Source organism: Rhodamnia argentea, chromosome 2 (assembly GCF_020921035.1).
Source record: "Rhodamnia argentea isolate NSW1041297 chromosome 2, ASM2092103v1, whole genome shotgun sequence".
Lineage (NCBI taxonomy): Eukaryota > Viridiplantae > Streptophyta > Magnoliopsida > Myrtales > Myrtaceae > Rhodamnia > Rhodamnia argentea.
The window spans coordinates 26153042-26180501 of record NC_063151.1 but is presented as its reverse complement, the minus strand read 5'-3'; the positions used below and the strand labels follow the sequence as shown (position 1 = coordinate 26180501).

Genomic DNA, 27460 nt, shown 5'->3' with positions numbered 1-27460 from the left:
TCGAGAATTGAAAAAACCGTTCGCGAAAATAAATCGCGGGTCATTGCATAATAACAACGAGGTAAAAAAGTCAGGAAAATTAACCGAAAAATCATAAAACTATTATACTTTATGAAACATCCACGTCGGTAATTTCCAGGTCAAAATTTAGTCGATGAATTCTATTGGCAAAACATGAAAAGATTTAGGACTCGATTGGCAAAATTAAAACATTTAGAATCAAAAACTAGTTAAAGTGCAATAGGTTTAGGATTTTTGGGACAATTTTCCCTTAAAAAAGTCCGATTAAATGCCAATCTAAAATAAAAAGCTCGAGTTTTCAAGATACTGGCGTATTTTTTTTAGAGTGTGATTACTTACACAGCAATATATTTTCTGCGAACCGATTACTAGGATGATGTATTTAGGTTACATTGGCGAGTCAATAATTGTTAACTACTATATATCGGTTCATGGGTTTTTAAGTAACTAGATGAATATTTAGCAAGCAAATTTTCGCAAATTGGCTAACATCCTGCTCAGCATCCGAGGGCAGACATGCCGTCCTCGTCCAGTATGACAGCATCTGGGATAAAACTACTTTTTAAAGCTCTGGTTAATCAGGCAAGAACCGCTGTCCTACCATAAATTGTTGAAGTCTTCACATGGCTAGTGATTCACCATTTACAGAATGACAGCATGATATGCTCGCTCTCTGTGATAAAGAATCCCTAGTCGCGCCTTTTCCTTGCGGTCCTAACGCAATCAGACAACGTCGTTTCAGCACGGAAAGCTCTCCAAAAAGGCCTCTGAACTTCACGTTCCACTGTCTCTCCGCCGTTAGCTCTCAGAACTTTCTTTGCTTCTACACTGATCTGCAAGATCTTAAACCCTGAAACCGGGGTCAAGATCTCATTTTTCCCTTGAATTCGCCTCGAATTCGTGGAAAAGGCAATGGGTTTGGGGAAACCCATTTCGGGATTCGCCCTTCTCACGCTGACCATTTTGCTGTTACTCAGTCTCGCGATCTCGGAACCGATAGAGAAAGAGAGCTTCGTCGATGAAGATATGGAGGGGATTGAGGAACTGTTAGCTCTAGATGAAGAGGTGGAGCAACAGCAAGAAACGCACGCGAGATTTTCGGAAGCCGAGGTACTGACAAGAGCTCAGAGAATAGTGGTCGAGCTCAACAGTGACAGCTCGAAGAGAGTGATCGAGCAAAACGAGTATGTTCTTGTTCTGGGCTATGCTCCGTGGTGTGCGAGGAGTGCCGAATTGATGCCGCAGTTCGCGGAGGCTGCAAACACCTTGAAAGCATTGGGGAGTTCGGTTGTGTTGGCCAAGCTCGATTCCGAGAGATATCCAAAAGCGGCTTCGGCTCTCAAGATCAAAGGCTTTCCCACCTTGCTTCTGTTTGTCAATGGGACCTCTCAGGCTTACACTGGTGGATATTCTGCGTAAGTCGTTTTTCCAGTTCATTCTTAGCTGTTGTTTGGACATTGGTACTCTATGGTAAAGCTTTGTGCGATGCCATGTGCGCGTCGATGGTCTGCCTTTGATCCGACCGGAGTCTTAGACATAGTCAGGTATAAGTCATGATATTACCTCGTTGTCATCTGAAAAGGAAGAAGAGAAGAAAGAGTTTTCTTTGTGGAAACTAGTTTTGGTCCCCCACTTCGTTTCTGTTTGTTCTGAATTATTGCCAGTTGATTGAAGGTTCACCGTAGTTGAAGTGCACTACATGATTTTTCTCCTTTTTTTGGTTAATTACTTGTTTACTCAGTCTGACTTGTGACAGGATTTGCAATCAGACTAGCTTATGTCACTGATGTTGTCCCTTTTCTTTTTATGTTGCTGTGTTATTATGTTGGTTGAATTGGCCTTTATATGACTGGAAATTTACATCAATATAGTGTATATCTGGACTGGTGCAATCGTTGTATGTCAGTTGTATTGAGCTATCTGCATTGATTATGGAACAGGGAAGAAATAGTTATCTGGGCAAGGAAAAAGACTGGTGTGCCCGTTGTTAGGGTAAACTGTGTGACTGAAGCAGAAGAGTTTCTTAAGAAGTATCATATGTTCGCCGTTGGTGTATTTGAGAAATTTGAGGTACAAATATGTCTATTTTATTTGTATGGGTGTGATCAGATTACTTTACGAGACAGATTGTTTGACAGATGGAAGTAAAGTTGACCATAGCTAGTGCATTTTCTCGTTTATTATTCCATTGAAAGTTGTGGCCCATCAGTTTGCTTGGTTTGGCTGCATGAGTGCCAGTCCTTATAGTTGGAATTGGCCTTTAACAGAAAACCTATGTTAATACGTGTTCTTATGTGTTGATGCTTTGCAGCTATATCTCATTACTGTCTGTCAATTGATGGGGTCGATAATTAAAGATCCTATTGTTTCTCATGACTTTTACTCACCTGGAATAAAATTCTCTCTTCAGGGCTCTGCTTATGAAGAATTTGTTAAAACAGCGACAGCCGACAATGAAATCCAATTTGTAGAAGTTAGCAACCTGGAGGCTGCCCGTGTTCTTTACCCTGACGTTGAATCTTATAGCTTTTTCCTGGGCATTGTCAAAAGTGAGCCAGAAAGATATGCTGGATATGGTAGGTAGCAACTTCTTCTATAGTTGCGTTCTGAATGCTCAAATCTGCCGTGGAATCTCTATAAAGGCTTATTGCATGTATAATTACCTTTATTCCAGGGTGCCTGCAACATTAATAAAAAAGTGGACATGTAAAATAAAGCTCGATCCCCTTTTTTTCTGACAATTGGAACCAAACCTTACAAGTACACTGAAATTTGATTATGCAGAAGGAGCCTTTGAAATGGAAAAGCTGCTGCAGTTTTTGGACCATAACAAATTTCCGTTAGTTACCAAATTGACTGAGCTTAATTCCGTCAGAGTTTACTCCAGTCCCATAAAACTCCAGGTGCTATTTTACGATAACTTGAATATTCTTTTTCTTAACCTTTACTTTCCATATCTTGCTTTGAGTTGTTTCCATTAATGAAATATGTGTCAAATAAAAGCTAGGAGAGTTTGTTGTCCCATGTTTTTTCTTATTTCCTGTGTTCTTGGTTAATCCCATTTCATCAGTTCTTAATGCAATAATCAGCATCAACTGCACTGATTGTTATCTTAACATATTTGAGCTCTTAAGCTTTGAGCTTGGTATGAGAAAATAACCATGGAGAATTTCTCTATTGACTCATCAGCCACATGTATCCCTTTTCCAGCTTTTTGTGTTTGCTAACGCTCAAGACTTCAAGGATCTTCATGAGCCTCTACAAGATGTGGCAAGAAAATTCAAGTCAAAGGTACATAATTGGACTGAGATGAATTCTCACGACTCGTTTGCACCGCATGACATGAGGCAAAACAATGAATACAAAGAGAAAAGCTATTTTGACATGACACAACACTTGGTCCGATTCGAGTTAACATGTTAATCACAAGCATGATTATGACACGTTGATGTGAATCGCCATGCCTGCTACAGAGTGACCTTAATCCACTGTAGTTGAACTTCTTCCCATGATGGCAATGGTTTTCTAACTCCATTTTGGGATATAGATAATGTTTATCTATATCGACATTGCAGACGAAAACCTAGCAAAGCCCTTCTTAACTCTTTATGGACTTGAAGACACAGAGGACACCGTGGTTAGTTTCCTATTACTCGGCAGTCAATTCTAAAGACCTTTGTAATGGATCTACAAATTAATGGAATTTTGTTTTCTTTTTGCATGCCTAACTAGGTGGCTGCTTTTGATAGCAAAATCAGCTCCAAGTATTTGTTAGAGACTGATCCAACACCAGCCAACATAGAAGTAAACTCTTTGTTTCTTGTGGTTGTTTTCTTGGAAAATGTTCCTTACCTACTGGACTAAGCAGTTTATCTGAATTTGCTTCCATAGGATTTCAGCTCAAAGTTTCTCCAGGGTTCATTATCTCCTTACTTCAAGTCTCAGCCAGTACCGGACAGCGTGAGTATGCTTATTTAATATGAGCAAGAAGCTATGGGAAAGTCCGTCCATGCATCAGTAGCCCCTCGTGTCATTTGCACTAGTCTCTTATCTATTTGATTTCTATAATAGTCTTGTGGCCTGATAGCATAAAGGTTGCATAAGCCATTTTCAATTGCGTGTATCAATTAGACTACCTCAATTGTCTTTGGATGCAAAACTAACTGAAACTAGGTTTTGAAGAATAACACAATCAGCTGCCAACTTAGCAGTTCTTCTCTTCCTCCATGTTGTTTCCAGGTTTTTATCCTGTTACTTTTGCAATGTCCTGCTCTTATCTTGCACAAATGCATCAACAATCGTGCAAGAGTCGTGAAAAGTGAATATCTCTGTCTGTATATGTTATGTATAGTAATCAGTTAACATTTTGTTATAAGCTTTTCCTGTTAAATTACCTATTATACCCTTACATACATGGTTACCAAACACCCATGGAGAGGCACATTATAGTACATGTATGCTTCTAGCCAGAAGTTTATTAAAAATGGGAGCATATGGGTTGGTTCGGATTGATATGGAGTTTGCTACCATCAGCTCACTTGACATCTTGCTTGTGCACTTGTTTTTTCCTAAATGACTTAATAGTATTTTATTCATGCTTTCAATTTTGCAAATAGCAGAAAGAGGCAAGCATCCAGGTCGTTGTGGGAAAGACATTTGATGACATAGTTTTGAACAGTCCCAAGACTGTCTTTCTTGAGGTACGTGTTCTTCATCTTTCATAGCTTAGTTAGTTCCTTGGGTAGTACTTCACTCATTTGGATAGCTTATCTAATGATGGTCTGGCTGTGTAAGAAGCACATAGCATATGCTTACTGCAAGCCCCAACACCTGCTTTTTAGTATTATAGAGTTTATGGAAGTCACTTGTGCCATTTTAAAGTACGATCCAGTCATATAATATCTTCTTTATGACCAGCATGCAACAGCCACAGCAAACAAATCTAAGTATTACTGTGAAAATCTCCTTTCACAGGTTCACTCGCCTTGGTGCATCAACTGTGAGACTACAAGCAAGCAAGTAGAGAAGTTAGCTAAGCACTTCAAAGATTTGAATAATTTGGTTTTTGCGAGGATCGATGCTTCTGCAAATGAACATCCGAAATTACAGGTAGTTAACATGTTCTTGTCATGATCTCTGGAAGTTACTAGTCTCTCAAAGGATACATCAAAGATTGTGAATTTCTTCTTAAGTGTATTGGAAATTTACATATCAAGTTATTGATGAAGTGCATGTATATAATCATGCTAGGAGTCAAAAACATTTTGGCTGCCTGATAAGATGGCTGATGTCATGATAGACAAACGATGATTCTTAATAGCAGCTTGTCCTAAAGCAAACAGAGTTCGAACTTTTGTAACAGTGTGGAGCATTATTCGACATTACTGATACATAACAAAATGAGCAACCTCTCTTTCTTGGAAAGTTGCATATTTATACTATATTTGTCTCTGCAGGTGGTTGACTATCCGACGCTCCTACTTTACCCTGCAAGTGACAAAGCCAATCCGGTAATATATGTCCCCAAAAGTAACTATTAATTAGTTTTGCCGCTTCAACTCATCTGATGCATGACATCCTGTTTTTGCAGATAAAAGTTTTAGCGAAATCAAGCTTGAAAAGCATGGCGAATTTCATCTCAAAACATTTGAGATCCAGCGATGACGACCCTAAAGATGAATTGTAAAATATGTGGTGATGAAAGTATACCGAGGATATAAGATAACAGGGGAAATTAGTAATGGGGGATTCTTAAATAGTTCTGATCTTTTCCTTTGCTTCGAAAAGAAGACTATTGTAAGCATTCATTTTATCATTTAAATGAGTACAACCGATGGATAGAGTGCCTTGTTGCCGTAAAAGTGCACAGTCTATAGTACTTTACACCTTACCCAGATGCAAGGATTCTTGATTCTCTTTTTACCTTCGAAAGAATTTTGTCTGAAAGAAACGGAATGTCATGATTAGTGAATTACATATGTTACAAGAAAGTCTCTGTAATGCCGAATCTTAGGCATTTGAGTTGTGCCTTGGAATGGAATCAACACAGATCAACCCAAAGAAAGCATAAAGTTCTGTGCTAGATGTCAGCCCTTTTGTAAAACCTGAAGGTGCTCATTTTCACTGTAGAACCCCATCCCATGCAAGAACAAACATTGATAATTTCTGGTAGCAAGGATTCGCTCCATATCTTATTCAACCGGTATTTCAGAACTGAATTGCAACCACCGAGTTCAATCGGGTGGTCCGGGACCTTTCCTTTTTGTCATTACATTTGAATAGGTTGAACCGATTTTCGTGAAACTTTGATTCAGTGTGAAACTAGCCTCACGGTCGAGTCGATGGTGGTTTCGCGCTCTCGTTCTACGGTAAGCGAGCACATTCTGCCTGAAATAGCTAGTACCAGGACCGATTACTGAAATTGGCATGTCTTTGAGCACACCTAATCATGGAAAAGGGGGACTGGCTCTGCCATCAATGTCACCTAAAACCTGTCTTTTCTGTTTAGCTGATTCATTAAACTGATGGCGATCGGACACAAAATTATTCAATCACAGGACAAACAGCATTCTGGGACAAGATCTATTCAGTATGCCAGATACGCCACCAATCAGGTCAGTCTCAATCAGCCACCTTAACAATAATATTTGAGTAGTTATGGCCAGCATAGCGTAATCTAGCCGTTAAACCGCAGTGGTTGTGCTTGCGACTTAGCGAACGGCAGGCCAACAAAGAGCAAGTTCAACTGTCAACTAGAAAGACACTAAATGTAATTAGTCCTATTAAACAGGTGGATCCGGTTGAAAACAATACGATCCAAATTGACCTATTTAATCCGTTCGGCTTATTTTCGTACAATAACAATTTAGCGATTTATACCCGCCTCAATTCATATTGCTAAAATACTTCTATATTTATTTTCAAATTGACGTGAAAGTGCAAGGTGAGCAAACGTGAGATCGAATGAGAGCAAGAAAAAGGTAAGAGAGGGCCATATAAATGGATTGAGTCTAAGTAAGTCATGAATCCATTCAACACCTATATTATTTTGGGCTTCACCATTCTGAACCATTTATAATCCATTTACCGAATACAACTAGCTCATGTAACAATCCAACCCATCAAATATGGGTTAACAAATGGGTCATAGCCCTATCTTGATAGGTCAAAATGTAAGAATGATCAAAATTTATTGTGCATAACATGACAAGAAGTTTTCACTTCAGATAAGAACAGTAGAATACTGAAGGAGGAGAACAGAAAAGATTATAGTCGTATCAAGAATCCGCCGAGCACATGTCCTCGAATCCCATATACTCGTGATTCTCTATTTTCTCGATCATGTTCACTATACCGACCCCACCTGTCAAAACAAAGAGGAATGATTCACAACGGAAACATTGGATAAATTTGCAGATGCGATGTGGACATTTATCCTAGTAAATCTCGAAATCAGAACAGAATTCAAAATGCAAGTTAAATCAATTTGCAGTGCCTGATGTGAGGTACATACCTAGTGATATTGCACTCACGAAAATTGTGAAGGCAAGGATGAAAATAATCAAAGATGCTCGCCCTAGAATGGCTATTATCCGTCTGACAACGTGTTGCCCCGTGAAGGCAGCGATTGTTGCCACTGCCATGAAGTAGAGAGCTGCAATGAACAAACCAAAGATTAGCATATCTAAATTTTAATGAGCAGATCTCCCAGGATGTAATATGCTATTCGTAACATTGCCCTTGAAAGTAAAGTAGCATTTGAAACAAGCCATACCATAGGGAACTGGAAAACGTTTTAGGAGGTAGTATTCTACAACAGACATGGACGAGGAAAATGTCATGGCAAAAGTGGCTGTGGCGCTCGAGACCTGCAGGACAGACAAAAGAAATTTCGATCGAGACATCATAAAAACTCGATAGAATGAAAAGACTAATGATCTATAAGAAGCATATATCTGAAGAAAATTCTCTTTCATATCTCTCAGATGTCTCTTGACTAGCTTGCTTCTTGAAGTGGAACATTTTACTCAAGAATCACTCATCTTTCATGAATATCAGAAGAATTTTAATCAGATTAAATAATTCTCTATGGAACCAAAATATTGCCTCTTGTACATATTTGATGATAAGGAAAGTACTAGTGACCTGAGGAGGGATCCCCAGCTCAAGAAAAAGTGGGCCCAAAATGAATCCTCCACCAAGACCAAGCAATCCCCCGACCACACCCGCTGCTATGCCAAAGCCACAATACAGGACTAACTGGTGTATTTTCAAGTTAGCACCTGCTTCACCCCTGGAAGCTATCACTCTTTGGCCTGTGTACAAGCTATAAGCCTCATACCCAGAAACTCCAAAAGCGACGGGTATCTGAAAGGCAAATTATTGACTTCGTTGAGAGATCTCATCTGGAAGCAAAACCTAAAAATTTGCACCTGTTCAGGTATTCTGGGCATTCACTCACCTGCAGAAGATTTAAAACCCAGTATAGAGCTGAACAGGTGGTCGTGTAATTCTGTTCCCAACATAGAAGTACAATATCAGTCATGTTCTTAAGTGCAAAAACACAGCATAATGTCGACAACTTAATCGGATACAATTTGGAACCTTTCCGATTTCCAATCCAAGTATGGCAACCCAGACAAGAACAAGAAGCCCCAGTTCCTTCCAGTAGACATTCTCCAGAATAGAAACCTGGATTGCAATAAAATTCAGTTCTAGACCTGTTAACTATGGAAAATAATGCTCGAAATTTTCTTACCTCAGTTCTTTTGGTTTCCTTGCTTTCTGTCGCATTGCCATTATTTGGCTCTCCCGGTAGATCTCTGTACTCCACTTCCTCACTTTCATTCCCTATTGAAAAACAGATCGACAGCATTTCAGGTTTCAATGTATCATGTACAAGAATGGTATGAACCACAAAATGCCGGCAGGGTCATTTTTTTCACCTTTTGAGTTTTGATTTTGTATCACAAGTGAAATGTTCAAACAAATGAGATGGAGATTAAATAAGATGATAGATCAACTCACCGTTTGTTTCCAGACGTCTGGTAGCCTCCTGAAAATCAAAGAAAAGCAAGTTTCAACTCTCCATTACATCAAACTACTCAAATAAACTGGTTAAGGACTAAGATGAGCGGACCTCGGTCACCTTCTTGAGTATTGTTTCTTTTTTCCAAGTTTCAACACCTTTCAAAAACGCTTTTGTCGAGGTGCCTGCGAATAAGTATTGTCAATTACGACACTCACCCAAGAAGAGAATATCAGTAGAAGGTTGAACTTGAGAAGAGCATTACCTATGAACAGAATAATTAACAAGACTGTGATCATCCAGTCGGCAAATAGGACATTGAAGGCAACTCCGATACTGATTCCAAGCACCAACATAGGCTGGACAAGAAGTGCCAAGTCATAGTCAATGATCGGCAGGTCAAGTGTGGGATGCCTCAACTTAAGGTTGTAGAAAACAGTAGATGCTGCTGCACCCATAATCATACCTGAACAAACACAACCAATAGTATTAGTTTGGGATATTAAATTAAACAGAACACATCTTAAGATGTATCAATATGAGTCTGTCACCCTTGACGACATATGTAACAAATAAGTCATCTGGACATGTTTATCCTACCGAGCCATTGAGTTGTGATTCATTCATTCGATTCACGGAATAAAGGTTAAGAGCTTTGACCAATCTGATGAAACAGCTCAGTGTGGTACATTTCCAAATGTAATCTCAGTATATAAAATGAACGAGAAATATCTTAAAAAGAGCTTGGTCAGGAAAACAAAAAACTTGGTGCAAAATACAATCCTGTATAGTTTTATTGAATCTTGACCTTGTTGCTTTGTACGCGGCAGAATTAAGAAACTCATACTCAAAGAATTTGTCCATGATGGTACTTATTCAAAAAAAGCAACGATGTCTTACATTTTGATATAGCTGTTGAAGACTTGGCATCGAAACCAATGATCAAATTGAGCATGGGAACGAAAATGCCACCGCCCCCAACTCCTCCAACACTCCCAAACGCTGCTCCGAAAAACCCAATTATTGATCCGACCACAATCTTCCAGCCGAATTCCATTTCCTGTGGAGACAGTGCAACAATTTAGGGAGATTGCCTATCCATGAATGGCTTTAAATTAGGTGATCTTAACTGACTGAAAAAAAACACGAAACAGTTTGCATACTGCTGCCAGATGCATTTTAACTCTTCTTCGAGTACTCCTTTTACTTTCCGAATCAGAAAGAACAGAACAAGAATAAAGAACCTATCGGCTAAGATATAAACATAAATTCATGGCTAACTCGAATGGAACAAAAGAAAAAGTTTAACTTTTAAGATCCCAAAATGTACTAATCTCCCTGAATGAGCTTTCAGCCAGCTGGGCATTTCAAAATTTCTTTTCCATGGTTTTCCCTTTGCTTCCGGCATTTTTCCATGATCCTAACAACCAAACAACCAAATCCAATCCAAAATAAGTAAGGAAGAATTGCCTTACCGGCCAAACGCGGGTATAACCCACTTTTCCCTTTTGCCATAAGTAATTGAATAGAGCCTTGAGGAGTTCCAGTTTAGATTCTCCATTTCTGCTACTTGGACCTTCTTTTCTCCCATCTTCTCTTGCTGAAACAAAGAGCGAAGCTCCAACGAGGGATATAATCACTATCGTTGCAAAACATCTACAGCCCCACCATTCTTTTCCAGTCCCAGCCATCAGAGTCCCGCTAAAATTTCAAAATTATACACCGAATCCCAAAATCCTCTGCAATTTATCCCCAAAACCAAATACCCAAACGGAAATCAGAAAAAAGAGAATCAAGAACAGAACCAGCGGAACAACTACAAAATGCAAACTTGAGCCTAGCAGACAACTTTTCTATAGTTCTCTTCCATCAAGAACAGACTAAAAACCCACCAAAATACCCCCCACCTTGTCCACCCAGTTGTGCAGGATACACCAAAACAAAACAAAAAAAAAACAAAACGAAGAAGGAAGGAAGAGAGAATTATTGGTTTTCTCTCTTCAAATGAGAATCTTGTCACTGAGAATGCTGACAAGAAGCCGAGACCTCAAGCTCGAAAGGAGACCCACTTGTACGTTCTTGAGAAAAGTGGATATGAGATTTTGCGGAAATCTTTTCAAGGTGTGTCTTGCCCCAGCCAAGACAGTAAAGAGACTAGCATATGCACGAGTCAGCTGGGGATGAGAGGATGATCTCGCATGTCATTTTATTATGGGAGGACCTCCCCGAGTCTCTCCCTCTCTCTCTCTCTCTCTTCTCTCTCTCTCTCTCTTTAGTTCTACCTGTCGTTCCTCTGTCTCGTCTCGATTGGTTTTACTCCAAATTTATATCCGGAATCCACATGGACACCCGCCAACCCGATTGGATGAAACGGATCCTTTTGAAGCGACTCCGTCCCCCTCCATTTCAAACGTTTAGGTAAACGATAGAGTGAACGGGTATCATATCTAGTCACCATCTCTCAAATTAAGGGGTTCGGTTGTTCACCTCTCAAGATCCAATCTAGATCATTGTCAAATCATGTTGATAGGCTTTGTTTTAATTCTATTTTATTGCGCAACTTTGGCTGGCTGAAACTAAATCATCTATACACATTGTACAATATTCTAAGGCACATGCACATGCACATGCACAAGCACGACCTTTGGTAATATATAACGCACTCGTGAACAAAGATTCGCACGTACATCAAGAACACTCGACCCCAAGTTGCCATTATAACTGAAAAATTGTAAGCGAATTTTGCCTCATTAAATAGTTAGATACCTTTCGACATCGTCCATTGTCTTACATGTCCTTTTTAGGAAATAAAATTAGCATGTGTCCAAATATCTCACATCAAGAAGTTTTGACTTGAATATCCTAACATGGTATGAGAGTCGAATTTTGCCTCTTTATATATATGGGCGTGCATGGTCCGGACCGGTCCGGTAGGTCCGGTCTCGATATGGAACCGGGGACCGGACCAGTAGTCCCGGCCCCCAAATTTTCGGGACCAAGGACCGAACCAAGACCGGGATCGGGACCGGCAATCCAGTCCGGTCCAGTCCTAGACCCAGCCTAGTGGGATCGCTAATACCAAATGCTCATAGAAATCTAACCCTTGAAGTACAATATGCTTTAATTGCATGTTAATTTACAATTTATATCCCAGGTTGAATAAAAAAAAATATGATGGTCTAGTTTGCTCACCTTCATAATGAAGACATGTCTTCACAGAATGGTAAGCTTAACAATGACATTGGTCTAACCGCTAATATAATAGAGATATATAAAGGACATAATCGAAAAAACATAGCTAGCGAAAGATATACTAATAGTGGTATTGTTCACTAAACGGATTTCACATCCAAACAATGTGCAAAAACAAAATACATGACTACTCATTGAAATGAATAATCAAAACGCATGAATATTAAGAAATTGCTACCACTATATTAAATGAACAAAAACACACTAGTGCACTCACCACACAATGCACTAGAAAAGAACATAATAAATAGAATAAACTGTATTCATCGAGGACCAAACTGCTCGATCACCGGTCCCATTTATTGGGACGGGGGATCGGACCACCTCCCTCAAGGACCGGACCAACCCGCCCGATCCGGTCCGGTCCAGTTTGCCCACCCCTATTTATACACATTGCTTATTTCATAATTGAAAGAGAGATTCAACGACCATCACATGAGGATCATTGGACCGCTGAGATGTCTTCATAGATTACCGAATGCCACATGCTACGACTAGCCCACCGGATGTTAACCCTAATCGGGGAAGCAAAACAAGCACGTGGTCAATCTTTCCGTCGGCTTTTGCGCAAGAAGCAGCCTCGGGGACCCCGAGAATGCGTCGTCGCGTCAGTTCCGTGTGGATATTTGCATTCTACCAGTATATTAAGGGATCAATTCACTCTTCCTCCTCCAAAACACCACCGGTCCAACCAAGTAGTGTGGTTTCTTGCACTCCAATCCCCAATGCCAAGGCCTTCCAACATTGACCCCCGAAATAATGACAAAAATAAAGGGTTGGTTGAGTTTTTAGACGAATTGTCAGCGACAAACCCGTACCCATCAAAGCTTTTGGCACCGATTTACTTGCCCAGCAGCACCAGGGAGACCAAATACTCTAAAATGTCTAAATTCTTGGATCGTGGTTCAGCCAAAACATCATCGGCATTCATTCACATGTGCATGGACCCGCCAACCTCGTCCACGTACGCAAAACCAGTCCTTCATGTAGAAGACAATCCCGTGATCATCGTAGGCTGCTTTGACGGGGGTATTCGGCTCATAACCCCAAGGGGGAGCTTCGTGAATCGCGTGGCGCTAAGGCACGACCTCCTGTACTGTCGCCTTCAACGGTTCACACCCATGTTGCTGGAAACTTGGAACTTTGCTTCTTGTCTCGTCGGCATATTTTTCACGTGCTGTTGGAGTTCTGACGAATCACGGGGGGAGGAGACGCATTCGCACCCTCCTGCTGCCGCTGCAGCTGCTGCTGAAACTAGAACTTCCCTTCCCATTTCGCAAAAGCGATTCCTTTCCAAGTCCAGTAGTGCCGGAGAAGGGTTGAGTTGTGAAGTTGATTACTTGGCAATCTCCACAGGAAGAGCCAGTACTGGCAAAAAATTTTCGGTGGGGGGAATCTTCAATCTCCAATAATAGGAAACCCCCGTGAATGCAATAATGAGCGTATCCTTGCGTAACTTCGGGTGGACCCATGACAACACATGTCAAGATCAGCCCAAGTCAATTACTTAAATTTAGTTTGGCGTTCAAATTGGACAAACTCAAGCTGGTGTTGACTGGAGTCACCGGCATTCCCCACCTTTCTTGCATTTGTTGATAAATCGTATTTAGGCTTCCATTCTGGCCTGAATCGCCACAAATGCCCCGTCTGCGTTTGGGTTGATTACACCAATAAAGATGTGCGCATTTCTTAAACGAGAGGCGGAAGATATTGATCGCATGTACAGATCCTAAGTTCCTTAATCAGCTAGCTAAGATTCAAACCATGAGGATCAGATCAGTCGGATTCGGTCCACAAGGAAAAACTGATCAGTCAGGGCGGCCATGGGTATGAGATCCTGACTGTTAGTTGAAGAGGTGCACGTGCATAATGCAGAAACCGTACAAACGTCGCCAGCTGTGAAAGATCTAACAATCAGCAATCGGGACCTGCCCTGCAGAAAATTACCTTGTGTGGTTGGGAGAGTCTCCGGAGAGGATCGAGCAGGCATTAGATGTGAATTATAATGTTGGTTCCAGGAGTAAATGAACCCACAAGCAATCAGATCGATTGGTCCAGTGGTTCAAGAGGGATACGCGCGTTTGGTTATCGACACCACCAAGTGCAAGAATCCAGTATCTCCCGTCCACGTATCACCTTATCTATACGATCGACGAGGCATGTCAATGGCTTGCTTGTGTAACAGCAAGCTCCCTCGTCAAATATATAAATGAAATAAGCACGCGATGATGCAGCTGAGGGAGAGGTTATCGAAGAAACAGGATACTGTAAGTGCATAAAATAGCATAGATGTCGGTCTCTCTGCTTGCCACAGTACCACAGCTAGTGCCAGCTAAGTAGCAGAAACCAATAATTGACAGTGTCTGGGTCATGCACATTGAACATCAAAGCCAGGATCCACATGCACTGACAAAAATATGAGATCTTGGTGTAGTAGGCACCTTAATGTCAGCAAATAGATCTAAGTCCGGGGTTTAGTGGAAGTTCAGTGATCTAATCGAACCACCAAAATTCCAATTGTCAACACATCTTTTTTTTAGGTCAGACAATGTACGTTTTAAACCACTAAACAATTTGACCTTGTGCATCAGATGAAAGCGTCTTAGCTGTGAAAACCCGTTGCCTTGGATTGCGAGTACGATCTGACGAGGCTTGTAGTTAATCCTTCGTTCGAACGAATATCCCCATCTACTCCCCGTGGCGCTTCAAACGCAAGGTACTAGAGCAATTCACTGGTGTTCCTGAGGGCAAGAATTATTTACAGATAAGTACTCCATGAAATAAAGGTTTCTTCGGCAGGAAGCCCCAAATTCAACTTCTTGGTGCAAAATACCGAGCGTTAACAGTGCAAGAGCAACCGATATCCAAATAGCAGAGTCGCTTGTTTGGAAAGACTTCATTGTGGTAATCGTTGCTAATTCGATCACTCACCAACTCTTATCTGGTGGATGTTGCACAATTTCAGCTAAAGGGATTGACCCATTAGAAGAGGGATAAGGTCATACATCATGCCTAGCTGGCTAAGTCTGTGAATCCAGAGCCTTAGTTAAAATACAAAAGATCTCCTAGGACCATCTGAAACGTACATATATCAGCTGTCTCCATCCCTTCGAAGACAATGCCAAGTTGTCCCGCGCATTCCCTACCAAACATGAAACACACGTACATATCATTGGCCCAATTTGAAAAAGGTTATCAATTATCACCCTATGTCCACTAGCAGTTTTGCATTACATATCACGCACCTGCTAAAAGTACAGAGACATGATAGCATTAGACCCTTACGCTGGGCCTAACTAAACATAACAAGGCATTAAACAGCCGTTAGATCGTACTTTGGAGGAAAAAATGGCAATTTAGGCTCAGAAATTCTGATTTGTGAAGAGGAATTTATCTAGATGGATAATACCCCATTCAACCAGCAATGACCATAGCAAGATGACAGTATGTTCTTCCAGATGCAGTTTCCAGCATGAGAAACGAAAATGCAAGAACAAGAAAGTGGGAAGTACATTGCAATCTCCATTTGGACCTTCGACATCTTGATTGGACCAAAGCGGTGAAGAAAACTCTTCCCTGCAGTAATTTCCTGATGGGTAAAGAAAGATACATGATACCGCACGACCAAGGGGTCATCCTCATAACTAAAGGAGAAAACGAACCAAAACAGCACTCATATACAAGATAAAGCATTTACAATCTTGATCAACACAAGCGCATCCACCACTGTAGTAAAGGTTTAAACCAGATTTCAAGGACTACAAAAAGTAAGAAGTCTGTTCTCCTGCAAAGTTTTCAAAACAGCCAAAATAGAGAGTACAAATTACCACACAATTAAAAATGGTTGGTACCAAGCAAAAAAGTACTCCAAGAGTTTATTTACCTTATAGCACTCCATCCCAAATCCTTTCCCAACGGGAGAAGTCTGCTTAACCCAAAAGTTCTCATTGAGTGTTCTGCAAATGTGATTACAGATGCTTTGCTATCAATCCTATACCACATCTCTGTAGATAAAATCTTCATTTGAGTGACATTTAGCATGGTGACTACGCATTGCTTGGGTAGTTAAATAGCATTTTCTCGGCTCCTCCCATCTGGGTAGTGTATATGTTCAGAACAAAGGCAATTGCAGATTATTTTATTAAAGGAATTGTCACCAATTTTACTTGCACCATTATTGTCATCTATTTCAAATGATCATGAGCAGTCTCATCAGTCCACGAGAGAAGATTTATGCAGTAAAGCTCTGCACAGCTAGTAAATCCAAGGCTGATATCTGAACCTGGCCTAACAGAACTAGATGCAGGTGAATTAGATACATATAAGCAGAGGCACATTGAACAATTATCCCAATTGGTACTCCTCCCAATACGCTTTAAGTAACATGCGTAATGAGAAATAATAATAACAATAATAATAGTGTTGGTGATGATGATGGTGATGATAAGAAGAAGAAGAACCAGAGAAGGTTGTCTTTAGACAAGAAAATTTTTTTAGGCATGTAGACGGCCATTCTAGACCAATATTACAAATCAAAGAGCAACTCGGCACTTTGGAAACATCGTGCCTGCCGTCAATCAAGCCTTAAGCATGCAGCAGTTAAAACGTCATTTATTTCCCGTTGAACAAAACAACTGCTGCATCAGTCAAGAAATTTGAGCCTATTAACTAGTTGTAGGACAATTTTGAAGACCTCCACAAGAACTAACGTGTCTACCTAACCCGTGGTGCATTTGTTAATGCAAACATGTGGTGTTGCCAGGTTTCCTCCAAGAAATAGTTTAAAGTATCCATCCAACCAAGCTACCCAAAATGACCATTTTCCATTTTTGTTTTCCCCCCTTAAAATGATGCTCCAGATAATCTCGATAAGGAGAAAAAACCATATTCGGTAACATTTCCAAAATTCAATCTCTTTGACAGATCAACCCTCAGCTTGCTTTTTTAAAGTGAAAAAAAGTATCAAATTTGGGCTGTAGAATGTGGTTGTGAGAGATTTGGACTGCACATCATGCATATCCCTTTTCAAGTTTCCTTGTCAAATGGGAGTAACATGGGTACTATAGGACGAGGGGAAAAATTAGTTCATGGGTTGAATCTCAACTACAACATAGAAGAAATTGAAAAAATTGACAGCTGATGGTACTGATAGAAAGACTCGTTTGCCTCCAAAAGCAGCCAAAATAGGGAACCATTCTGTATCATTATCACGTCAAACCAACAACAGCAGAATTCATCTGTTGCATTTTCATATGATGTTTTACCCCATTATACTTCTGATCCAACCTCACCCCCAGTCCTACTGACTTCTTGCAGAACAACAGAAAACAGTATCATCCATTCTTACGTGGCGAAACACTCAAGTTGGGTCATTCAAGTACCTCTCTATAAAACCAAGCCCCAAGCTTCTATCCTCAAATCTCAACTACAAATTAAGAGACTACGTGAAGCATTCATCAGCATGAATGCATCAGATTGCACAAATGAATCCAATTTCTGGATTTAAAATTGCAACACCTGCTAATTCAGTTGCAAGAAGACATGATGGTCAAGTAATACCTTGGTCGCCAATTACCATTACGAAATCCAGTACTAATCATCATCACGCCATCTTTTTCTACCTAACATGTAAATTGAATTGACTCAATGGATTGATCACCCATACCATCACAAAAAACATACAAAGCATTCATCAACATGAATGTATCAGATTGCAAAAATGAATCACTAGAATATTAATTACCAATTCATACTAGAATTCGATTTCAGGATTTAAATTGCAGCACCTGCTAATTCAATTACAAGAAGACATGATGGTCAAGTAATGCCTTGATCACCAATTAACATTTAGAAATCCATTACCACTCATCATCAGCACACCTTGTTTTTCTACCTAGCATGTAAATTGAATTGACTCAATGGATTGATGAACATATCATCACAAAATACATGCAAAGCGTTCATCAACATGAATGTATTGCATTTCTGGATTTTAAATTGCAGCACCTGCTAATTCAATTACAAGAAGACCTCATGATCAAGTAATGCCTTGATCACCAACATACCATTTCAAAATCCATTACCACTCATCATCACCCCTTGTTTTTCTACCTAGCATGCAAATTGAATTGACTCAATGGATTGATGACCAATACCATCACAAAATACATACAAAGCATTCATCAACATAAATGTATTGCATTTCTGGATTTTAAATTGCAGCACCTGATAATTCAATTACAAGAAGACCTCATGGTCAAGTAATGCCTTGATCTTTGATCCAAAAAAAAAAAAAAAGTAATGCCTTGATCACCAATTACCATTTCAAAATCCATTACCACTCATCATCAGCACGCCTTCTTTTTCTACCTAGCATGTAAATTGAATTGACTCAATGGATTGATCACCCATATCATCACAAAATACATACAAAGCATTCACAAAAATGAATGTATTCCATTTCTGGATTTAAAATTGCAGCACCTGCTAATTCAGTTACAAGAAGACGTAATGGTCAAGTAATGCCCTGATCACCAATTACCTAACATGTGAATTGAATTGAGTCAATGGATTGATCACCCATATCATCACGAAATACATAGAAAGCATTCATGACCATGAATGTCTCAGATTGAACAAATGAATCACTAAACTATTAATAACCAATTCGTGCTAGAATTCCATTTCTGGATATAAAATTGCACCACCTGCTAATTCAATTAAAAGAGAGGACTAATGATCAAGTAATGCCTTAATCACCAATTACCATTATGAAATCCATTACCAATCTTCATCAGGCCTTCCTTTTCTACCTAACATGTAAATTATTGACTCAATGGATTGATCACAAAATACATAGGAGGGGAAAAACGGAACGGGACAACAACACGGGGCAGAACTTTTCTCACTTACAAAAACGATTCAAAATGCTTCATCGAGAAGGACAAGTTCCACAAATGCAGCACCATGACAAGCCCATTTTGCCTTATCGCTAAGATTTCAAATCTGTCCCACTCTCCCCGATCTCCAATTTCTGCATTTCCTGCACCGGCGAATCCTTCACCTCGTCCGTGTTCGCCTCCACCTTGCCTCCACAACATCGCCAACAAGGACCCGCCGCGTCATCCGCGGGGTCGTCAGGCTCGGACAGAGCCCCAGCTACGACATTGGAGTCGCCCTTGGCTAAGGGGCGTGGGCCGTCGAGGCGATCGTCGCCTTCGGGAGCGTCGGATCCGTCGGCGGCGGCCGCCGCTTTGAGGAATGCTAGCTGGATGGATTCGAGAGGTAGTGCGCAGTCTTCGAGGCCTGCGTCTTCGAGGCGAGGAGGAATGAGTTCGTCGAGTTTGAGAGAGGGCGATGATTCTGCTCCATCATCCCCCGCGTCCATGGCAACCGGTTCGGGGTATATCGCTCGCTGAACTGAGAGGTACTAGTCTCAACTCTGCAGCCTCCAAGAATGTAAAGCCGGCGTGGAAATTACCAAATCAAGCCGAGGAAAAAAGAAAGACACGCATTTGGTCCCTGAAGTTGCACTGTGTTTTCAATACGGTCCTCTAATTTCAAAAACCTTGCGATTGAATCCTTTATTTGTAGAATTCCTCTAATCAAATCCCTCCGCGGTCACCTCCAATCAAGTGAAGCTAATGTGTCAATCTTTACTGACCGGACCTGACGATCAAATAATCAAGTAGAAGTTGATTGTGAATTGCGGCACCGTCTTCTGCAACTACTCTTGGCTTTATTAACAAACACCTCGGCTTTAATTTGCCAGAATCAAAGATCAAGGGACTTGATTGCAAAAGAAATCTACATGTTAATGACTTTGATTGTACCAATTAAAATTTTAGAACAGCAGTAAACGCTTAAATATATTAAAGTAAAATAGCATGCGTCGCTTACCCAACTCTCAGAATTTTTTCCTACTTTTCGTTCATCTTCATTTTCAATTTTCATGCTGAAATTAAACTAACATTGAATTCAAGTCACGCAAGTCGGAGATGGCAATCAGTAATAATAAAAGATAAATTGATTATAACAAACGGTTTAAGAAGGGCCTCGCACTGGATGGAAAAGGTTATGGTCAAGTGACTTCAGATGTCATCAAGGAATGAAAAGGGCGTTCGGTAAAACTAAAGAGAAGACCTTTTCCAAAATGCTACAAATAGTTACATTTGGGGCTGGCCCAAACACCTTCCTCAAAGCGAGAAAGAGAGTGATCGAGTGTGTGTGTGTGTGTGCGTGTTTGATAAGTTCCCGTTGCAACCAAACGCTTATATTCACGATCGCTGCACAAGTGCCCATCGGCTACCCGCTGCGAGCTATTTCCCGGAAAGCACAACGAGGAGAGATCAGAGATCCTACTCCCGTTTCATGCAGATTACATGCCAAAAAGCCCCACCGAAAAAGTTTCCAACAACAAACTTCAAACCAAACTCATACCCAAGAATCCATGTCCAAACAAATTAAATTTGTAAGCTACTAAGGTTAGATGAGGGAACCGATAAGACCACGAAACGGTCTTCCTTGATCTACTAATGATACATGATGACAGTTTGATCCGGTTGCCTACATTAGTCTCTTATGTAACAGTTATTGAGCAATGAATCACGATATATCGGTTCTACTGTATTTCCATTGCACGGGAAAGAGTAGCCGATTGACTCTCTTCAACATTCACAGCCAGTAGATCTCTGCTGCCGTCCTCCACTTGTGACATCAATGGTGTCGGGAAGGTATCTTTCAAAGTACATAAGAAAATGTTACAACAATTTCATGAGATAATACACAGAGAAATATCTGAAGCTTCAACAAAAAGCCGAAAAAGTTTAAACACAAAGAGAAGAGAAGTAGAGTAAGTCAAATGAACGGAAACATCTGAAGATTTGCTACAGTCATAAGAACATCATGTATTAGCATTCAGTCCTACTCCTACCAGCATACTACTCTATCCTCTCATATATTAGTAGAGATAATGATAACATGTAAAATTAAATTTCTTTGACCACAGAGTGCATTGAAAACATCTATTTTTACCCACTTCTGTGGAAGCCGACTAACTATTTTGATAGCTAAGTTTCCATAATGCCAGCATCCCAAAAATGAAAAGGCACTTGATGATAAAAGTTGACTCCAATTACAATTTCTCACTGATGCAACTTTGCTTTGCTGATGCACAGTACCATTTCTTATCAGAGGTGAAGTGTTTGAAGTTCTCTAGGTTTTGATGCAAAGCTAACATCTTCTCTTACACTTTAAATTTGCATATAAATTCCCATAAGTTATTGTATATAAATTGCTCCGCATGATATTGTTACACTTTAAATAAACTTCATTTATCTTTGGAAATGATTGTTTGCAATTAACTATGATCACGCCAATAATGCTTAATACAGTCATAGATAGCTCGACCTGTGAAAGAATACTTACATTTCTTCTTCAGGTTCATTCTTCAAAGCATTTTTAGCTATACACTCAAATGCAGCCTCCACATTAAAACCTTCTTTTGCAGATGTCTCGAAATAAGGGATGTTTCCTTTAGAAGCACACCAAGCCTTTGCTTTCTTTTCAGAAACCTACAGCAAGAATTTTTAACACACAAATGAAGCACACAAAAGCTGCAAGTCAGCGAATCAGCACAAAATCCCTTCAAATTAGGTTTCTGCAATACAAGCCGGAAAACAAGAATCTTACCACACGACTATTACCACCATCAACATCTACCTTGTTCCCCAACACGACAAAGGGAAAGTTTTCAGGGTCTGATGGGCTGGCCTGTGCATCAATGGAAAACAAAAATCATACCCATTCACAGCTTCAATATCAATGAAATCAACGATATTTATTCGTAAACATATATCATATCACCTGAAGCAGAAACTCCTCCCTCCAATTGTTAAGATTATCAAATGATTTCATGACATTCACATCATAAACAAGGACGCAGCAGTCTGCACCGCGGTAAAAAGCCACACCCAGACTCTGGAACCTTTCTTGGCCAGCAGTATCCCATATCTGCAGACATCAAAAAGAGCACGTCTACCATTAACACCAGCTTCTCAAAGTTACCAAAACTAAGCATAACTCCATGATTCAAAATTAGTCATGTTCGACACTCTAATTCTCACTTCATCCATCAAACCACAAATTCTGATTATCACTTAGCAGCATTATAACTCCGTGAAACAAAGAGAATTAAATGTTTCGTTTTCCCATGGAGCATGCAGTATTTCCAAAAACAGCAGGAAAGGGAGGGAACGCTGATAAGTCCCCTAAAACAGATAGTGTGGGGCAAGTGAAAGTTTTAGCGCAATCTTTTACAACTCAAAATTTACGTTTCCTAGAGAGTTCTTCGAAAAGAATGATTTGCCGAGGGCAAGGTCAATCTAACCCCATGATTAATACACGAAACTGTCAAACTTCAGTTTGAAGATTAAATACCAACATATACAAAACCGCCCAATACAACTCCATTGATTGTCCAATGAACGGTTGTCTCATCAAAGTTGGCCAGAATTAATCCTACCAGCAAACACATCACTAACCTGCAACGTGAACAATCGATCTTCAAACTGAACTTCCTTCGTCAAAAAATCAGCTCCAATGGTCGCCTTGTACTGGTTACTGAACTTGCGGTTGACATATCTGCCCCCACAAATCCAAAACAAGAGCCAGTCAATTCCTAAAAAAAAAAAGCCAAAATCCATGAAAACAAAATCACCGTTCAGGTCTGAAGGGAGTACTGATTCATGAGAGACGTCTTCCCAACCCTAACAAAGCACCACGGAGAGGGGGTCAGCGCAAGCACCAGCACGGAAAAAAGTAACTCGACATCGCTCAATCCGCTAAGGCATTGATCGGATCGCGAAGGCAAAGAGCTTACCCGCTGTCGCCGAGGATTATGACCTTGAGCAACATGCGCCTGCGAGAAGCCATGGAGAGAGAACGGCGAGGAGATCTGCAATGGATCGAGACGCAGGGAGCTAGGGTTTGAATTCGGGGGAACTTGGTCTTCGATTCGAGGGAATATGAAACGGATTGGAGATCTTCCGACTTCTTAATTTTTACCTTCGGTTTGATTTTTGGAGCTTCCGTTTTTAGCTTCTTAGCTGGGCGTTCAGCAAATTGGACCGGCCAATCGCGAGGATCTTTGTTCTGTGTCCGTCCCTAGAAAGACAGCGAGGATGCCGCCCCAGAACTTACGGAAATACCCTTGGTGCATTTTACTTTTTTCAAACATATCCTACTATGACGGTGACTAACTCAATGCATGTCATTTCAAACATAGGCAATGCAAGATATGGTTAGAATGTGCGTGTCACGTCATTTAGAAATTTAATTCATGATCATGTCATATAATTTTATATGCGTTATCATTAGAGAGGTTTATATTAAGCCATTTGAATATGTCATAGTCAAAGCATTTCATTTTTAGATATCTTACTCTAATAAGTACCTTCATGTCGGTAAATCACATCGCATGATGCAATTTGATTGCACAGAAAAATTTTTGAATTCATTTCGTACTCATCATGTTAAATGAAAATGAGAAAATACCAAAAGTTTAGTATATGTTGCATACTAAGTAGTTTTGGTAATTAATCTTTAATTCACGAATAATCATGTATTATTTCATTCCTCGTTTGCTTCCTAAGTCGTGGGTTGCAGAAATCTTGTTGCGATGAACAATAACGAGTCTTTGCTCCTGCTTGCTTGGTGCATCCAGCTTCTTTAATTTCCCGTAATCTATGTTGGAGCCGACACCTAATATGAGAAAGCAAGAGAAAAAGTCTTTATCGCACTTTGGTTCCTTAACTAACTCCAACCTAGCACACTTAAAGGAAAAAAAAAGTCCAAATTGAAAGTTTGAAAAGTTACTGCGACTTCGGTTTACATGAAGTCGGCAAATGAAGACAATTCAAAGTTGGTCTTCGAAGTGATAAGCTAGCAACAAGATGGCACCTACAACTTGCTAACTTGTTCAACAAGAAAATGAATTTCATCGACTTCGTAAAGTGGTGAAACTTGAGCCTATAAATGAGGCTTAAAGTGAAGGTTTTGAATTAAGTCACTATGTGAAAAAGGCGAGCTTCAATAAAGAGAGAGATAGGCGCAGCCTAAGTAGACATAGAGAGAGTTGTTCCTCTATGGAGGTGAGAGATAAACATATTAGTTGAGAGTAACTCTGTATAAGCAAGTATTGCTTTGAATGTCTCGAGTGTAGTGTGAGAATACATTGCAATAGTTGTGTAAGAAAATATTTTGAGTGCTATACTTGTACTGCAGTTTGGTATAACAAGTGTATCTTGAGTTATCTATTACACTTCTCTTATGTTATCACCACAACAGCTTCCGCATACCCTATAGATGGTATCAAATTAAGGTTTCGCAATCTACAATTGGTATAAAAGCCAACATGCCGAGGACCGTATCGGAGGCAGCAGGCCAAGGACCATGTTAGAGCTTGTTCGAAATACAAGAGTTAGGCGGTCAAGAATCTAGAGTAGTCGATCAAGGATCGTGGACTCAAAGCTAGCAATGACATCCAACAATTCCATTCATTACAACTTCCAAAGTTGAATAGAAGGAATTTCAATAACCGGTCCGTTCATATGAAGGTTCTTTTCAGATCGCAAGATTTGTGAAACTTGGTGGAGAATGGCTATGCCAAAGTGTTCCATGTTGAAGCATTCAATGCTTGAAGAAAAACGGAGAAAGATTTATTGGTGAAAACCTAGAAGAAAAAACAAAAAGCATCATATAGATCTTTCAAGATGCGGAGGAAGTAATTTTTCAAAGAATATTGAGCGCGGAGACCGCGAAAAACAGTATGGATTATTTTGCAAAAAATGCTACAAAGCCAATGACCGGGTGGGACGAGTGCGACTTCAAGCATTTAGAGGAGATTTCCAGTATTTACACATGAATGTCATTGAATCTATCTCAACGTACTTTGCATGGTGTTGATCATCATTAACCAATTAAGGGTTAAAGGTGAAGAACTCCAACATGTTCGAGTCGTAGAAAAAATCTTGAGGTTTTTAATTGAAAGATTTGACTACGTTGTTACAATGGTCGAAGAAAGCCAAGATATATCAATCATGATGTTGGAGCGGTTAATGGGTTTATTATGCTCAAATGAGCAAAGAATGAATAAGAAGTTCACTGGTTCGAATCCCCGAGCAAGTACTACAAAGTCGAGTTGTTCAATAAAATTGAGGAGATTATCAAGGTGTACGGTGTCATGGAGCTGCTTGAATTAGAGATGAATATTCAACTTTCATTGGAATGTATAAACAAGAGACAAATCAAAGGTTAGGTGTTTTAAATGCAATAAATTCGAACATTACAAATCTGAACATCGAGCAATGGTGCTGGAACATGCACATACCACTGATTATGATGACAAAAGAAGCGGTGATAGCATTTGTCATGGATGATGAAAGTTACCTCTTCAGTAGTAAAAGAGGTTTCAAGAGCCAGAGAAGAAATTCACTGGCACATGGGGTGGCAAACGGTGGATAAGACCTAGAGATTGGCAAAGGCAACAACCAAGGGAAGCTCACCGAGATCATGACAAGGACAATAGAAGGGATAGCAGACGGTGCTACATTTTTGCAAAGTAGGTTACTTTGCTAGAGTATGTTGGTTCTAGTAGGTAAAAGAAAATCACACAACCTCTATTAGGAAGGTGAATGATGATAAAGAAGAATGGAATCTCCGGGCAACCGTTGTAGTAGAGGAGCGAGAAGAGCTCGCATCCATCTGTATCATCGAGACAAGTGATATGATAGTCATGACATATCCAATATAAAGAGCAAGTCGAGGAAAGACTCGAGGAAGTAGTAGCTCTTATAAGGAGCCGTGAGAAGGAATGGTAAGAGACATAAAAAGAGAGGGACGAAATGTTAAAGCGAAAAGACAGAGAGCTCAAAGTCAAAGAAGAGAGCACGAGAAGCTCCGGTATGAGCTCAAAAAACGTTGCCTAGAAAAAAAAATCCTTAGGGGCAAGGATCAATGAAAAATATGGAAAAAAGTCCAATGAGAAGAAAGATCGAGATGTAGAGGTGAGCATGGTTTTATGGTAGAACCAAGAATCAGATGACTCGATCGGTGGGAATTGGTTCAACTTTAGGTTCTAGAGTATCCAGGGTAAATTTCAAGTTTCGGGTGAAACCCGAAACAATTCTTTACGTTTTTCTTGTTCTATAGCTTCACGCGATCCTACAGTACTTCCTAGCATTCGATGATGAATATGTAATTTGAAATCACTAGTCTAAACTTCCATTTTTAATGATATCATGATTGATACTTTTACTTTATTAATGTTTAATATTCTTTGCATGTCTAAATATGAGTTATGATAAGCGGATTGTAACAACAAATGACAATCATCAAAGATGATGATTTAGTGTAATCGTTCAATTAATAATATAAGTGAAACCTAAAACTTCTGACAAGGTAAGCTCCTAGTTTCAGAGTATGCATGGTAAGTTTCAAATTCAAAAAATTGGGGAATCGATTGCAACGGGTCTGTTTCAGGTTCAAGGGGGAATGTGGACCGATCTTGAAACCGCTCACCACTATCGAGATATCTACACGGAAGTACTTCATATGGAGCTGAATGAATTGAAGCACAAAAAAAAAAACAAACGTGAATGAGAGTCTTGACCACATGAGTTGGAATCTCAAAACTCTTATAAAAGATTTGAGTATGGAGACCGTGAAGAAGGAAAAAGAGACTGACACGCAAATAGAAATGGCGTTAATGAAATCTGAGCTGCATAAAGCCTCGTCGAAAGTCGCAATCATAGAGGCAACTGAAGAGAGCGTAAATAATATTAAAATAGAGATGTATCTCGCAAGATTGGAACTAACATTAGAAGAAGACGAATACTAGATGCTATAGGAAGAAGAGTATTAGGTGTTAAGGAGGAGTGTTGGAGTCAACACCTAATGTGAAAAAGCACGAAAAGACCTAATTGCATTTTGATTCCTTAATTGACTCCAACCTCGAAGACTTAGAAAAAGAAAAGGCCAAATCAATAGTTCGAAGAAGTTACCAGAACTTCCTTTCACTTTGAGTCGGCAAACGACAATTCAAAGTTGGTTTTTAAGTGATAAACTAATAACAAGATAGCACCTGCAACTTGCTAACTTATT

At 40.0% G+C, this 27460-nt stretch overlaps 4 protein-coding genes and 1 long non-coding RNA gene across 7 annotated transcripts; 1 reads left to right on the top strand and 4 right to left on the bottom strand.

The window, feature by feature from the left end:
* Nucleotides 1–694: 694 nt before the first annotated feature.
* Nucleotides 695–5861, top strand: LOC115737498 (protein disulfide isomerase-like 1-6). Of its 3 annotated transcripts, none has more exons than XM_048273742.1 (12): nt 695–1436; nt 1962–2091; nt 2432–2597; nt 2806–2919; nt 3227–3312; nt 3569–3658; nt 3754–3825; nt 3913–3981; nt 4638–4721; nt 4996–5130; nt 5478–5531; nt 5612–5861. In XM_048273742.1, exons 1-12 carry the CDS (start codon nt 934–936, stop codon nt 5705–5707), a joined length of 1599 nt encoding a protein of 532 aa, XP_048129699.1. In that variant the 5' UTR covers nt 695–933; the 3' UTR covers nt 5708–5861. The 3 variants fall into 3 exon arrangements, with proteins under 3 accessions (XP_048129699.1, XP_030525509.2, XP_030525510.2); XM_030669649.2 differs by having other exon boundaries at nt 697–1436; nt 2806–2924; nt 3232–3312; XM_030669650.2 differs by having other exon boundaries at nt 698–1436; nt 2806–2924; nt 3232–3312; nt 4641–4721.
* Nucleotides 5862–7152: 1291 nt separating this feature from the next.
* LOC115737540 (sulfite exporter TauE/SafE family protein 3-like) lies at nt 7153–11352 on the bottom strand. Its single transcript, XM_030669710.2, has 12 exons — nt 10525–11352; nt 9950–10109; nt 9315–9515; nt 9170–9234; nt 9049–9076; nt 8780–8871; nt 8626–8712; nt 8483–8533; nt 8167–8388; nt 7796–7889; nt 7535–7675; nt 7153–7384 (listed from the first exon to the last, which is right to left on the bottom strand). Exons 1-12 carry the CDS (start codon nt 10738–10740, stop codon nt 7299–7301), a joined length of 1443 nt encoding a protein of 480 aa, XP_030525570.1. The 5' UTR covers nt 10741–11352; the 3' UTR covers nt 7153–7298.
* Nucleotides 11353–14545: 3193 nt separating this feature from the next.
* On the bottom strand, nt 14546–16767 carry LOC115737281. Its single transcript, XR_007197334.1, has 3 exons — nt 16185–16767; nt 15233–16085; nt 14546–15042 (listed from the first exon to the last, which is right to left on the bottom strand). It is a non-coding gene; the product is annotated as an uncharacterized LOC115737281 (long non-coding RNA).
* Nucleotides 16768–18971: 2204 nt separating this feature from the next.
* Nucleotides 18972–19769, bottom strand: LOC115737598. The gene has a single exon (XM_030669788.2). It carries the CDS (start codon nt 19686–19688, stop codon nt 19293–19295), a length of 396 nt encoding a protein of 131 aa, XP_030525648.1. The 5' UTR covers nt 19689–19769; the 3' UTR covers nt 18972–19292.
* A 940-nt stretch (nt 19770–20709) lies between these two features.
* LOC115737513 (ras-related protein Rab7) lies at nt 20710–23432 on the bottom strand. The gene is made up of 7 exons (XM_030669670.2): nt 23181–23432; nt 23041–23067; nt 22843–22942; nt 22166–22312; nt 21992–22072; nt 21728–21873; nt 20710–21037 (listed from the first exon to the last, which is right to left on the bottom strand). Exons 1-7 carry the CDS (start codon nt 23231–23233, stop codon nt 20968–20970), a joined length of 624 nt encoding a protein of 207 aa, XP_030525530.2. The 5' UTR covers nt 23234–23432; the 3' UTR covers nt 20710–20967.
* Between the last annotated feature and the right edge of the window lie 4028 nt (nt 23433–27460).

Bases quoted from the DNA above. Each gene is read 5' to 3' on its own strand.
- LOC115737498 (XM_048273742.1), top strand. From the start codon at position 934: ATGGGTTTGGGGAAACCCATTTCGGGATTCGCCCTTCTCACGCTGACC. The intron at 3,659-3,753 runs GTTAGTTTCCTA...ATGCCTAACTAG, and splicing joins AAGACACAGAGGACACCGTG to GTGGCTGCTTTTGATAGCAA. The intron at 5,131-5,477 runs GTAGTTAACATG...TTGTCTCTGCAG, and splicing joins ATGAACATCCGAAATTACAG to GTGGTTGACTATCCGACGCT.
- LOC115737540 (XM_030669710.2), bottom strand. From the start codon at position 10,740: ATGGCTGGGACTGGAAAAGAATGGTGGGGCTGTAGATGTTTTGCAACG. The intron at 10,110-10,524 runs GTAAGGCAATTC...CTGTCTCCACAG, and splicing joins GTTATACCCGCGTTTGGCCG to GAAATGGAATTCGGCTGGAA. The intron at 8,872-9,048 runs GTGAGTTGATCT...GTTTTTCAATAG, and splicing joins CAGACGTCTGGAAACAAACG to GGAATGAAAGTGAGGAAGTG.
- LOC115737598 (XM_030669788.2), bottom strand. From the start codon at position 19,688: ATGGACGCGGGGGATGATGGAGCAGAATCATCGCCCTCTCTCAAACTC.
- LOC115737513 (XM_030669670.2), bottom strand. From the start codon at position 23,233: ATGGCTTCTCGCAGGCGCATGTTGCTCAAGGTCATAATCCTCGGCGAC. The intron at 23,068-23,180 runs GTAAGCTCTTTG...GTGCTTTGTTAG, and splicing joins ATAATCCTCGGCGACAGCGG to GGTTGGGAAGACGTCTCTCA. The intron at 22,943-23,040 runs GTACTCCCTTCA...TTGTGGGGGCAG, and splicing joins AAGACGTCTCTCATGAATCA to ATATGTCAACCGCAAGTTCA.